This window comes from Dendrobates tinctorius, unplaced genomic scaffold (genome assembly GCF_039654945.1).
Source record: "Dendrobates tinctorius isolate UK_male_01 unplaced genomic scaffold, ASM3965494v1 ptg000097l, whole genome shotgun sequence".
Classification (NCBI taxonomy): Eukaryota; Metazoa; Chordata; class Amphibia; order Anura; family Dendrobatidae; genus Dendrobates; species Dendrobates tinctorius.
This window is the reverse complement of record NW_027361765.1, coordinates 586,148-600,505: the sequence shown is the minus strand read 5'-3', so window position 1 is coordinate 600,505 and position 14,358 is coordinate 586,148. Positions and strand designations below refer to the sequence as shown.

At 44.9% G+C, this 14,358-nt stretch overlaps 1 protein-coding gene across 1 annotated transcript; it reads right to left on the bottom strand.

Moving 5' to 3' along the window:
• Window positions 1–294: 294 nt before the first annotated feature.
• Window positions 295–1,227, bottom strand: LOC141098984 (olfactory receptor 6N1-like). The gene has a single exon (XM_073587038.1). It carries the CDS (start codon window positions 1,225–1,227, stop codon window positions 295–297), a length of 933 nt encoding a protein of 310 aa, XP_073443139.1.
• Between the last annotated feature and the right edge of the window lie 13,131 nt (window positions 1,228–14,358).

Sequence of the window (14,358 nt, the reverse complement as noted above, 5' to 3'; positions counted from 1 at the left end):
TTTAGTAAACCAATTTTTTTTAATATTACATTTTTTACTTATTCTTGCAGGCATTCAAGTTTAGAAGTACTGACCAGGTCCTCACTGTCTCAACCTATATAGACAACAAACAATATTCTGGGACTTAGTATCAAATATTCTCTTTAACAATTTCAAAACATAATGACCCTTTGAACTAGTTCAACTCTTTGTAGCCCTTTGGCCTCATCCTCAGCGGAGCTCAATTTTCTTAACCCCGACTGTTCTTCAAGATGTTCTTTGCTTATGGCCAACAAGAGTCGAAGATCAAATAATTTACAATTTACTACTAGTACTTCTGAGATGAAGATATTTCTTAATTGTCTTCTTTATCTCTTTATTCCTTAAACTATAAACAGTGGGATTTAACAATGGAGTCAAAATGGTATAGTTAATGGTTACCAGCTGGTCATATTCAGGTGCATATACTTTCTGTGGTCTTACATACATGAAGGCTACACTTCCAAAAAATATCAACACAACCGTGATGTGAGCTGCACATGTTGAGAAAGCCTTTCTGCGTCCTTCCGCACTGTTCATCATAATTATTGTAATCAGGATTTTAGTGTAGGTCAAAGCAATGAACGCAGAAGTCAAAATAATGATGCAAGAATTGATGATAAAATCTGTAATAACATTAAGAAAAGTGTCTGCGCAAGCAAGGTGTAGAAGAGGAGACAGGTCACAGAAAAGATGGTGTATTTTATTCGATCCACAAAATGGTAAAAAATTGACCAAAATTAGTTTTGTTATTGGACTCATAAAACCACATAAACAACAAATGACTACAAGAAGCTTGCAGCATCTAGAAGTCATGATAGTAGAGTATCTGAGAGGGTTACAAATGGCGATGTAGCGGTCATAAGCCATAACAGTCAAAAGATAATTTTCAGTTATCCCCAGAGAATGAAAAAAATACATTTGTAATAGGCATCCACTGAAGGTAATATAGACGCGTCCCACCCAAAATATGACCAGGATTTGAGGAATTGTGACTGCAGTATAACATAAATCTAAAAAGGACAACGTTGCCGCAAACACATACATGGGAGTATGCAGACGTGGCTCAACCCAGACAATAAGAGCTATGGTTACATTTCCAGTAATTATTAGTAAATAAAGAAAAAGCAAAATTGCAAAGATAGGATATCGCAATGATTCCAAATGTGAAAATCCCAAAATAACAAAAACAGTAAGGGTTTCATTCATAGCACTAGAAAGTGTTATTATTAGGAGCATGCATCAGAAAGACAAAAATAAGCAATGTTATTATTTTATATGACGTCAAAAACACTACAGAACTGACAACCTATTTATTATAGCCATTATATATAACGGACATTCAATCTGTATGAATATGTATGCACTGGACCATCACACATTTATGACAACATAGCCAATACTATACAAATAACACATATATTCAGCTATGGCAAAGCACAGGAGTATAAAAATGATATTTAGCCATGTATAGTTGTTTTGCACACTTGTAAGGAGGTGGTGGGGATCCTCACGTGGCTTCTCTCTCCTGAATGCTGTGCACATATATCCCGTGTTTCACCTGGGCGTTAATTCATGTGCATTAATGTGGATGCATTGCTATATGTTTGTCATATACTGTAATGTGGTGCATTTGTTATGCATTGTGCATAAGCTAGGGATAGTAAAGGACCATTGGGGATTAGAGTAGAAGGGGGGCATCATAGAGATAGGATAGCATAGAATAGATAGAAGTGTTAGTAAGGAACAGGCAGCATGGGAATTGAGCAGTGGGGAGGAGTTAGAGCAGAGCAGGGCAGAGTCATAGGGATATGGGAGAGGGACTTCCTGATTAGGCAGCAGAGCCCAGGCAGCCTTGACCAAGGCAGTTTGTGTGAGGAGTAGTAGAGCAGACAGCTACAGGCCATGGGGATAAAGCTGCTATGGCAGTAAGGAGCCCCAGGTGGAAAACAGTGCAGTCGGGCACTAGCTCAGCAGGACCATCCCCAAGAAGGATCCGGGGTCTATGACTAGGGAGAGAGCAGCTGTGATGGCGTTCCCGGCACCTTTCCCAATTGGAATGGGATAAGGGGCTAACAGGGAGCTGGGGAGGTGAAAGGCACAGATGGGACACAAACTGTCCAGAGATACGGGAGGGATCACCAGGAAAAGGAAGCTGATAGAGAGGATTGGGCCTGCCTGGACAGCAGGGAAATATAGGAAGACGTCTCTGGGTTTAACCTGTGCTGCCAATGTGATGAAAGCCCTTTTGATTAGTAAAGTTCAACTATTGGAAAAGAACTGTGACTCTGAGGTGTTTTTTGGAACTTGGAAACATGGAGCGGAGGGACAGAACTGGAAGGGAACCTGGTAGTGACCGAAAGGGTATGTGCACATGATGCGGATTTGCTGTGGATCCGCATCAGAATTCATAGTGATTTACATTACAATGTTATTCTGTGGGAAATAAAAACCGCTGTGCACATGCTGCGGAAAAATCCGCGCGGAAGTGCAGCGGTTCATTTTCCGCAGCATGTCAATTCTTTGTGCAGATTCCACAGTGTTTTTACACCCATTCCATTATGAGAATCTACAGGTGTAAAAACGCATGCCAAATCCGCACAAAATTCACAATTAATCCGCAATAAATCAGCAGGAAATCCTCAGGAAAAACGCGCAGATTTTGACCTGCAGATTCTGCCAAAAATTGCAGATTCCGCATGGAAAATTCCGCACAGGAATCCGCAATGTGTGCACATACCCTAAGTGTTCTGCTGCGCACATTGTACACACAGCAGGAGAGACATTATATTGCATCTGTGGGGCACCAGGGTGTGGGAACAGAACTACCACGACTACCACCCTGGCCGCCTTACACACTCACCTATTGTTCATCTTCCACTTATTTTTCAGTTCTCATAGACATGAAGCTAATAGTAAAAAAAAAAAGGCACATGGAACATTACTACACACGTCACAATTCCTTAATTTACTGCACTACAGTAGATCTAGGATACCTTTACCTATAGATATTGCCTAAAGGGTCCAGCTTTTGCTCTTGCTGTATTCCTGCTGCTCCCAAGTTAACCATTTTTTATTTATAAATCTACCATAGAGTTTCAGTTTCAGAGATATGGACCTTTTTATTTAGTACTGTGCCAGGCTAAAGCTTTAAGCTATGTTTACTGAGTGTTTTTGCTGCATTTTTTTCTGAAGCCAAAAGCTGCTCTAGTGCTAATAAAAAATACACAGTTTAAAATTCCCATTTTTCTGCATTTTTGCTGTGTTTTTGGCAGCATTTTTTGGGGTATCCTTTGTCAACATTATGTGTTTAGTAATTAGTTTTATTCATTAAAAATGCTTCAAAAACGTGGTGAAAAATGCTGTTGCGTTTTTTCACTTTCTCGTTGCTGTCTCTGAATGTGTACATGGCCTTAATAATGGCAGTAATTTACATGATTTCATAGTGACAATTTTAGTAATTTCTCTTCTTTTGTGATGACAAGTGGGATCAAGTCAAGCAATCTTTTACAATGTGCAAACTACTTGCATCTCTGATATGGCATATACACTTCTGTAAGTTTCCTAGCACAGACAAGGGCTCATATACACGTCAAACCCCTGAGATGTAAAGACGTACAATACAGCTCCCCTACACCTGTATTGGGCCCTCTTGTACCTCTAGATTCCGAAGTAAGACTTCATGTTCTCTCAGAAGTACCCCATAATAAAGAGCTGTATATTAGTACATTAAGCCCTTGAGGTTCAATAGTACAGGGCAGCAGGGGCTCCACGTACAGAAAGCTACAAACTACAACTACAAATAAAGGATGCAGTATTGCCCTGACTATAGATTCTAATTTGGTTGGTTCATTTTCTTTCCACTTAAAATTTTTGGATACTGAAATGACTGGATGTCATCACTGGATGTCATTAATCTCGACTTCTCTAAAGCATTTGACACTGTCCCACATAAAAGATTGGTAAGTAAGATGAGAAAGCTTGGGCTAGGGGAAAATGTGTGTAGATGGGTAGGTAGCTGGCTTAGTGATAGAAAACAAAGAGTGGTTATTAATGGTGCATACTCAGATTGGGCCAGGGTTACTAGTGGGGTACCACAGGGTTCTGTATTGGGCCCCCTACTATTTAATATATTTATTAATGATCTAGTGGATGGCTTACACAGTAAAATAGCAGTATTTGCAGATGATCCAAAACTATGTAAGGTAGTTAACACAAAGGAGGACAGTTTGCAACTACAGACAGATTTGAGTAAATTGGAGAATTGGGCTGAAAAATGGCAAATGAGGTTTAACACAGATAAGTGTAAGGTTATGCACATGGGAAGGAGAAACAGATGCTACAATTACTTACTAAATGGGAAACTGCTGGGGAAATCAGACATGGAAAAAGACTTAGGCATCTTAGTCAATAAGAAGCTAAATTGGAGTGCCCAGTGTCAGGCAGCTGCCACCAAAGCAAATAGGGTCATGGGATGCATTAGAAGAGGTCTGGGGACACGAGATGAAAACATTATTCTCCCTCTGTACAAATCACTCATCAGACCACACTTGGGGTATTGTGTGCAATTTTGGACGCCGGTGCTCAAGAAAGACATTACTGAACTTCAAAGGGTTCAAAGGCGGGCTACTAAAATGATAAATGGAGTTGGTTCACTACAATACCCAGAAAGATTATCAAAATTAGGTCTATTTACTCTAGAAAAGAGAAGACTTAGGGGACACCTAATATATATGTACAAGTATATCAGAGGGCAATACAGAGATCTCTCCAAAGAACTGTTTGTACCAAGGACTGTGACAAGAACAAGGGGGCATTCTCTTTGTTTGGAGGAAAGACAATTTCTGCACCAGCATAGAAGAGGGTTCTTCATGGTAAGAGCAGTGAGGCTCTGGAATTCTCTTCCTGAGGAAGTGGTGATGGCCAACTCACTGAATGAATTTAAGAAAGGAATGGATGCTTTTCTTGTGAGTAACAGTATAGAAGGTTACGAATAACAGAATATTAAAGGTAGATGGTTGACCCAGCTTAGGAGAAGGAATTTTTTTCCCTATGGAGAAAATTGGCTTCTACTCTGTAGGTTTTTTTTTGCCTTCCCCAAGATCAACAATGCAGAACAACTGCACTAAAAATAGCCTGAACTAGATGGACATAAGGTCTTCCTTCAGCCTTCAAAACTATGTTGCTATGTTACTTTTGGCATAACCAAACTTCTTCAGACATCCTGTTTTCAGAAGAAGATCGATCATTTCATTCAACGGCACTATTTTGCTTCCAACAAACCTTCCTTAGTGCATCTCTCCTCAAAACGTTTTCTACCTACTCATGCTCCCCATTCTTTATAATTCTCATTAATTCAGGTGACATAAAAGACTATTTAAATAACAATGGGATTGATCAGGAAAAATCACAAATTGGCATTACATGATCTCAAGAATATTATTTTCACATTTTGAAATATACACAGATAAAAGTAATACGTGAAAACTACAGCAGTAAAACAACAAACCTTTCCCTACAGTACATGCTCCATTTATTAAACTACAAACCTTGCTGTCCCATTTATAAAGATTATCAACCTCTTTCTATGTGAAGCACATATTCCCTGTCCCATTCTTACTGACTAGGGAGGTGAACAAATAAATTGGACTTCCTAAGAGGCCACTAGGTAATACTCCGCTGTTCAATAATATCACACAAATGAATTAAATAATCACTACAGCTAAAAATTGTTTCATCTAGTACTTTATTATGAGCATGCATTTTGTACATACATTATTGCTAAGCCTTTAAGAATTAATGGAAAGGTGGTCACAAGTGATGAGCGAGCATGCTCGTGTAAGCAGAAGGACCGGGCTGGGGGTACCTTTCTCGTGCCAGGTCCAGAACTGTCGGGGCTGTCTCCTCTGTTGCCTGGGGGAAAGCTTAAGGAACCAGACCAACCTTTGCACATAGCAGCGGGAGACATGGCTAACTCAGGGATAGCTAAGCGCATGTGAAAACTATCAGACTTGGTGGGAACAGACAGCGCGCATTGTTGTGAGTTCATTTTTCCCTTCACCATTGAGGTCTGATGAACTCCCTCCTCTGGTGAAGGAAGGTAGTGAGACTGATTACCAAACACCTGGGCAGCTAGATGATAACTGGGTGGCTGGAATTGAGGACTGGATATAAGGCTGCCGACGCCCTTCTTCCTGGCTGGTGATTTTCCGGCTGGATTCTTGGGGACCAGTCTGATTCCTGCGTCTCAAAGCTAAGTTTTTCTGCTCTGCTTTGTACTCTTCAGTTTTGTTTTTGTTTTGCCTTGTTTTTTGGGAGTTCTGCCATCCCCGGCCGGGGGTGAGCTGAATTCCATTTTTGTCTCTGATCTGTTGATCTTTTGCTCTGTCTTCAGAATATACCTGAGTGCTGATATAGTCTTTTGAAGCCTAGCGACTTCAGGGCCTGTTTTTCCTATCAGTTGGTTGGCTCATTTTGATAGGGTTTTTGCGGATGGCAGACAGCAGCTTTCCTATCCTGTCCTATGTAGTTAGCTTGGGCCCCATCATTTGCTCTACCTATCTTTCTATCTGTGTTAGTGTTTTCATCTTGCTTCACAGTCATTATATGTTGGGGGCTGCCTATTGCTTTGGGGTCTGCTCTGGGGCAGTTTAGTTTTTCCCCTTTCTGTCTTTAGGCTATATAGCTCTCCGGCTGTGATCGAGGGGTCTAGGGCACCGTAGGAACCCCCCACGGCTACTGCTAGTTGTTGTGGATAGGTTCAGGGGTCTGCAATCCGATAGCTGCCATCCTCTCTGTTTTTTCTGGACTTAGCTGGTATTTTTTTTTTTCCTCCTTCGGTGACTCATCATAACAGCGCATGGCAGGGAGAAGTGAGTGCTCTGTCCCTTGAGCACCGTAGCAGCACAGGCCCGCGTCTGAGAATCCCCGCTGCGACTCGCAGAGACTGTGGACAGAGATGTAGTGTGCCCATTGGCTCTCACAAATCAGGGTACCAAACACTCCGGGCCTGCTTGTGGTGCCCTTGTACCGCTTAAGAGATACCAGGTATGTGACTATGAACTGTGCCCTGACTACCCTGTCCATATCGGCTGAGCCACATTGGGCTTAGACTGTGTTGCATCCCATACATTGCCTGCGACCACAACCCCTGGACTAAGGAACCTGCATAGGGTATCAGAGACTAACTGTTGCCTCAAGACTTCACCGGATCCTCACTTACATCAGGACTTCGCCAAATCAAACCTTCGCTGACAGCTGTCGGCGTCACCGCTCTGCATCGCTGTATCCACCATCTGGAAGTCATCTGCCTGGATAAGTTATACCTTAAGAACTTGTTTCCGCCTTATCACCCATGTTTTTCACCCTCCTTATTTCCCTGTGTTACCCCCATTACAGTAAAATGCCTGCATAACCACCTAACTCCCTGCGTGGAGTGAATCCCTGTTAAAGTAAATATGTTAACCCTTGATGTGTCTCTTGTCTGTCACTGCATCCCGCAACCTGCTCACACTCGTCACTATCCGGTGCTCACCCGAGCATCGCAGTGCTCATGATGCTCGGAGCTCACCGAGTATTTCCGGGGTTGCTCGGCGGGAGTTCGGGTACCTGCCCTGTATGTTTGGTGCTCTTTAGAGCTCAAATTAACATGCAAGCATTGTCTGCCACAAACTGTAATGCCGCAGTCATGTTGGTTATGTCTATACAATGATTGGCTGGCCGCATAGCGTCATCAGGTCTATAGTAGATAGGATTCCACCCTGCTCGTCACAGTCTGCTCCGGACTCAGGCAGAGTAGGGAGAGTTGCTGCTCATATAGGGAGAGATTTGCAATTTTATTAGCTAGTGTGGGTATATCATCTGTAATACACAAATCCAGCTCAACAACAGTCCTTCTGAGGACTAATCAAGATGTATATAGATATCAGTGCTAGGCAGGCAGGCAGTGTTTGTGGGTATACAGATATCAATGCTAGGCAGGCAGGCATTGTATGTGGGTATATAGTTATCAGTGCTATGCTGGCAGACAGAGTATGTGGCATCCTTCATTGCACACAGCAGGAGGGGAGGAGCCTGGTCAGAGGTTTGTTCTTCTGGTGAACTGCTGGTGTTGTGTGGAGCTGCTGAAGGAAAAGGAGATTTTTTTCCATCTGGACATTTGTCTGCCCCTTCCCAGCAAAAGAGAGGCTTTGTGGGACTGGATCCCGGGATTGGGACCCCAGCTCCTACCTCCGGTCTAAGCTGGGGGGCCTAAGGAAATATCAAGAGAGATCTAAGATCATGCCAGGTCCTGGATGGAGCAAGCCAGGGCCAGAAGACAATTACCTCGGGGGGGTCGCCAGACCCCTGAACCTGCAGCCACAGTAGCTCCTCCTTCCAGAGGTAAGAAGGCATCCAGCAGAAGTGTGGCAGTGGTGCCCCTTGACTGGGGCACTAAGGAAGCAGGAGAATCAATGACCACCTATGGCCTCCGCATACACGCACACCTCTTTGAATATGAAGATGCCACAAAACAACTGCGGATACTCTGGGAGGAATTGAGGTTGGTGAGGCTAAGAAACGGGGTATCTAGCTCAAAAAGAGCAGAGCTGTCTGCCGCCTTGAAGAGGCTGAAGGAGTCTAACAGCAAGTTGGAGGAAAGAAGCGCTACCATCTTTGTGGGGAGCGGCCCCTTTGCAGAGAAGCTGAGGAATGGTGACCGGTTCAGAGCCCTGACCGGTGGGGCTCCTGTGGGGTCCTGTCCAGGTGGAGGAGAATTAGGAAGTGGAAGACCATCGCACCATACCCACCTGGAGGCCTGGTAAGTGAACCCTAGGCAGTATGTCAGAGGATAGTGGGAGCAAGGGGAGGATGGAGGAAGTGGGAGCTGTAGTGAGGGGGGCTGCCGCATTTTGCAACAGATCAAACAGATCGAGTCCCTGGCCATGTCATGTTTGGGGATGAGGTCTGTGAGGATCAGGCAACTGGGAACAGGAAAACATGGAAGAAGAGGAATACCAAGAAGGCGAAAACAACTGCCATGGATACATTTATCTATGTTCCCCTTTCTGTGACCTCCCTGTCCCGTTGTGTGGAACCCGCTGCCCACCTTAGCTCGGGCCCTGTTATCGGTCTGCATCAAGGGAGCGGGGAGAGAAAGATCTGTCAGGAGCAGGGCGCCATCTCTGTTAGTGGTGACTCAGCTTCAGACAGTGATATGGAGTGTGGCACGGAGGGTGGCTTGGTGGCGGGCAGTGGTAATGATGGAGGTGCTCGAGCTAAGTCCTCTGTGGCAGGGCGACTGGCATGGCACCTGGGGCACCCACTGGCATGCAGAGGATGGCATGTTTGGTGGCTGCTACCTGCTGCACTGCTGGTGCAGTGCTGACAGCCGGGGCCGTATCTCCGGCGGTGTGTGATGGGGTGTCTGAGTCTCTCACATACAGATCTGCACCAGCTGGATCTTTTTCTGGGGCCCAGGGACAAAAAAAACTAAAAGGGTAGAGCTTGCTTCAGCAGCAAAAATGAAAATGAAAAGCAGTGTGGTGGTCGCTCCTCTGGCGGTGTCAGCGGCTGGGTCGGGGACCCCTGTGCGCAGTTCCAGTGATGGGTCTGTGTCAGGAGCCCCACCACCACTGGATGCAGAGGGGGATTGGCCTGAACTAAAGAGTTCGGCAGAGGTGGCGGTGTGGGAGGCCGCACCTCTAGGAGTCTGTGCTACGGTACTGGTGGCCCCTGTGCGCAGATCCAGAACTGGGACAGACTGGGGACTGGCGTGGCTGGCTCCAGGGGCATGGCCTCCTGGAGGTAGCTCTGCCCACTCTGGTCGCACCCCCGAAAGGGGGCATGGCCTCCTTGGATGTAGCCCTGCCCACTCCGACAGCAGCCTGTGGCCTTGATTGCGGTGGCTCCGCCGACTCTGGCAACGGCTGGGGGTGCTGGGGTCCCCTGCTCCCTGTGCCTTACCTGATTCTGTCCAGCAAGGGCCCCCAGCAGAGGAAAGTGAGAAGCTATAGCAAAATAAAAGTAAAAATAAAAATATCATTTGTGGGAATGTGGTGACTGGGGTGAATGGTCGTGAGAGTGACGAGGCATGGACGTGAATGTGGGGGTACGAGTGGTGGAGTGAATGGTGTGAGTGCTGGTGGTGGGATGGTAGGTGAGGGGGGCAGGCCCATCCGCCCCCCCAGCTACGGGTCCTCATACTTTTGCGGGGGTAGTGTAACATAGTAACATATTTAGCAAGGCCAAAAGAGACATTTGTCCATTCAGTTCAGCCTATATTCCGTCAGGATAAATCCCCAGATTTACGCCCTCCTAAATTACCTAATCACTGTAAGATAAAATATTGTTACGCTCCAGGAGGACATCCAGGCCTCTCTTGAACCCTTTGACTGAGTTTGCCATCACCACCTCGTCAGGCAAGGAATTCCAGATTCTGATATTAAATAAAATTTCAAGGGCGCTAGCGAAATAAGGTGGGTATCAGCTGCAAAAAATAGAACAACACCACTCAGTTGTCCAAAATAAAGAATATAAAATATATATCACATGTATTTGCACTAGAATATATCCCCTATATTAATGAAGGCGCTACTTCAAATATATATAATCCGCAATGTGAGTAAACATGTAGTTAAGATAAAAAATATAGAAACATAAATGTCAACATTCACAATATTAATAAAATATCATGAATGTCATGTATACATGAATGTTTGTGTATGTCACCTTAATTCCAGATTTTCACTGCCCTAACAGTAAAGAATCCTCTTCTATTAGGTCTAAAAGTGCTGCTCCTCTGGTTGGATTCTGCACTAGTTGTGAAACATAATTTTTCTTGGTTATTAGCAAAAACCTGTTGCCTTTGTGGGTTTCGCATGGCTGTTTCCCATTTAATATCTGGGTAGTTAAAGTCCCCCATAACTAGGGCCTCATTATGGGTTGCAGCTTCATCTATCTGCCTTAGTAGTAGACTTTCCATGATTTCTGTTATATTTGAGGGTTTGTAAAAAACCCCAATGAGAATTTTGCTAATATTTTTCCCTCCATGTATTTCAACCCATATGTACTCGACATCCTCATTTCCTTCGCTAATATCCTCCCTTAAAGTGGACTTCAGACAAGACTTTACATAAAGACAAACCCCTTTTCCTCTCTGATTTTGACAATCCTTTCTAAACAAACTGCAACCCTGTAAGTTAACTTACTTAATTGCTCTGAAGTGCGGTGTACTGCGGAAGCTGTCAAGTGGACGGCCAGAGAATAAAGCTTGGACCTGTTGTACCCGACATCTGCCTCCATTGTCTCTGTGACATCTCTGCGCGGTATAAAGTGGGAGCACCCCCCCCAGTACGCCCCCCCACCCTTCATTTCCACCATAGTTTTCTGTGCTTTTGAAGAAAAGGACAATGCTGAACTACCGCTGACATCACTTATGCTGCGCAAACTTCCTGCCTGACCTGAGGTGAACTCGACAGCATGGGAAAATGTTCAGAAACTTTCCCACGCGAATCAGTTCATCTCCGGTCAGGTGGGGAGGCTGTGCAGGCAGCTTTTCTTTCATTCCTCTGTTTTTTACAGCCGGGCAGGTCGCATTAGCGCTGCTCCCGGTTGTAAACTATTTAACCCCTGCAGATGAATTGCAGTGTGGGACTTGATTGTACAGCAGAAAGGAATTGGATATTGTTGCTTTTTATTTTTGATTTTTTACAGGAGAATAATGGCTTTGATTGGATTGGGAATGAAATAAAGATGGAAAAAAATGTGTGTATTTATTTCATTAAAACTATTTAATCTTAATGTGTGTGTGTTTAACCCTTTCATTATGCCTCTCCATGATTAACCAGGCTTAATATCACCTTACAATAGCAAGGTGACATTAACCCCTTATTGCCCCATATGCCACCCGCTACAGGGCAATGGGAAGAGAGAGGGTAAGTGCCAGAATTGGCGCATCTTAGAGATGCACCTTTTCTGGGGTGGCTGGGGGCAGATTTTTTTTAGCCGGGGGGGCAAAAACAATGACCCCTCTCTTGGCTATTAATATCTGCCCTCAGTCACTGGCTTGCCCTCTCTGGCGGAGAAAATTGCGCGGGAGCCCAAGCAAGTTTTTTCCATGAATTAATTTAACACCTACAGCTCCAAAATTTTACACACACACTGCTAACAGTATTAGTGAGGGACACATATTAATCTAATGGATTTGCACTTGTTTACTGTACGTAAACCATGTCTCATATCTTGTCGGGTTCTGTAATGATTTTACTGATGCCGACAATTGAATTTTCATCTATTCTGTTATGTATCTCTCTGTGAAATATAAATATACTAGAGGTGTGCCCGATGCTATCGCATTGGGAGGGAAGTGTGTGTGTGGGGTGTGTGTGTGAGTACGCTTGTGTACGTACATGTGTGTGTGTGTGTGTGTGTGTCAAGGTGAAAATATATTTTCTTATATAACTTTTATATTTTTATACTGTGAAACAATAAGTTTTTCCTAATTGCTTGCTAATGCAAATGTAACTGTATTAAAGATGGCTGCCAGTGTTCACTTTCACTTAAATTCAGTGTCTAAAGAGTTAAGTTAAGTTTCATTTCTCCTAAAAAAGATAACTCAGGAATGTGAAGAAGGAGTAACCATCGGGAGACGTTTTGACGAATCAGAGAGAGACTGGACCCTAGATGTATACTGCATAAACCCCGCCTAATGCACGCCTTCCCCTAACACTCAATATAGTATTGTGTATTTGTAAATAAAAGCCAGTTGTTGTACTGCTCCTGACAGGTGTGGATGCAGGACATTAGCTAAGACTGAATCAGCTGCGTGTCTGAGTCATTCTTAATCGGTACCAGATGTTTTGCGCTCGCACAATGATTTGGAATGACTGGTGAATGAGGATTCATTGTCGTTTACGACCCCGACAATTTGGAGCCCAACGGGGGGCGTGGACAGTGATCCGAGGCTCCTCTGGACCCATGCCTGGATGTCTGTGGATGATACCTGTAGTGGCTGACCTCGAGGACTGATCACCCTCCAAAACACGGTAAGTGAGATCATATACACTGTATGTGTCACACTTGCTAGTGTCTCAGCCGTTATTGGTTTGTCTGTGGTCTCCTTGGGTCTGAGGGGTGACCGGTCGAGTGGTGAGACTGAGTGCGATCCTGTGCCACGCTCTGAACCAGCAACTGAGAGACGTCGCATTCTGCGCGTCCTCGTGTACACCACACCTCCTCCACCGGTCATTGTACTCCATTCAACCACCCTACCCGTGACTATTGTCTAGTAGTGAAGTGGAGTGATAAATTGAGCTAGTTGCAGATTGTGGGGCAACCTAGAGGAAGGGATAGGAGACGCAGCCTCTGTGATATTGTACCAGCTAGGTAATTAAGACGTCCCGAGAAGGGACCACCTGTATTTCTGTGGAGGGCTCTCACTAGGAGACCGCCTCCCGACTGTTGGAATATCGTGGCAGGATAATCTGTTAATCACTGCTGTTCAAGGTTAGGGAAAGGAAATATTGAGCGCGAGGCTCTTTTCCTAGTACGTCGAACGTGAGGCTCCGTACTGTGGAACATCAGTGTTGATATCGCTACCAGTGGTTTTTCTGCAGAGAACCATAGTATTCTGTAAGAGTCATGCTGCGTATCTTAAAGCAGAAGAAGTCTGTGCCCCACAAGTTAGATGAGGATGCTGTGGAGGTCAAGGCAATAGTAGCGTCACGGGAAGGCAAGAAGGCAGTCAAGAATGTTGAGAGATTGTATAAGCATGTAGGATTGCCCTCGTCAGGGAGATTACAGCCGGCTATGTGGCATAATCTCATAGAGAACAAACGAGGCATGTTGAAAGATAAAGGATTGTTAGAACAAGCACAAGCTCATCTGCGAGTTGCGCGAGGCTTGAAGAATGAAGGATGGAAAGAGATTGATGGGGAAGGAGGATCAGACAATGCGGAACCTGTGTTTGGTTATAAAATGCCTTTGAACTGTGATCTTATAGATTGTAAAATGGCCGCCGTGCCACTGATGATGAAAATGCAGTCCCAACCACCGCCCTATAATGGCGACAAGACGAGCTCTCCAGAAACGTGGGTGTGTCCTGTTTGTGGCATGCAGAATCCAACCTGGGTGGAAACCTGCCGTGTGTGTGGGGCGGGCCGTCCTTGGGGTTCCGCCCAGACCATGGACGGAAGTGGGGCATGCCACGCCTCCACCGGCAGCCATCTTGGTGCACCCGGAATTCCTCCCCAGCCACTATGTCCGCTGGTAACACTTTCCGGTGAGTACTATCAGGGACCACCACTTCCTGAGAAACCTCCGGCACCGACCGATGCTGTTCCCACCTCTAATGTTCCTGTT

Coding starts and splice junctions, on each gene's coding strand:
- LOC141098984 (XM_073587038.1), bottom strand. CDS start 1,227: ATGAATGAAACCCTTACTGTTTTTGTTATTTTGGGATTTTCACATTTG.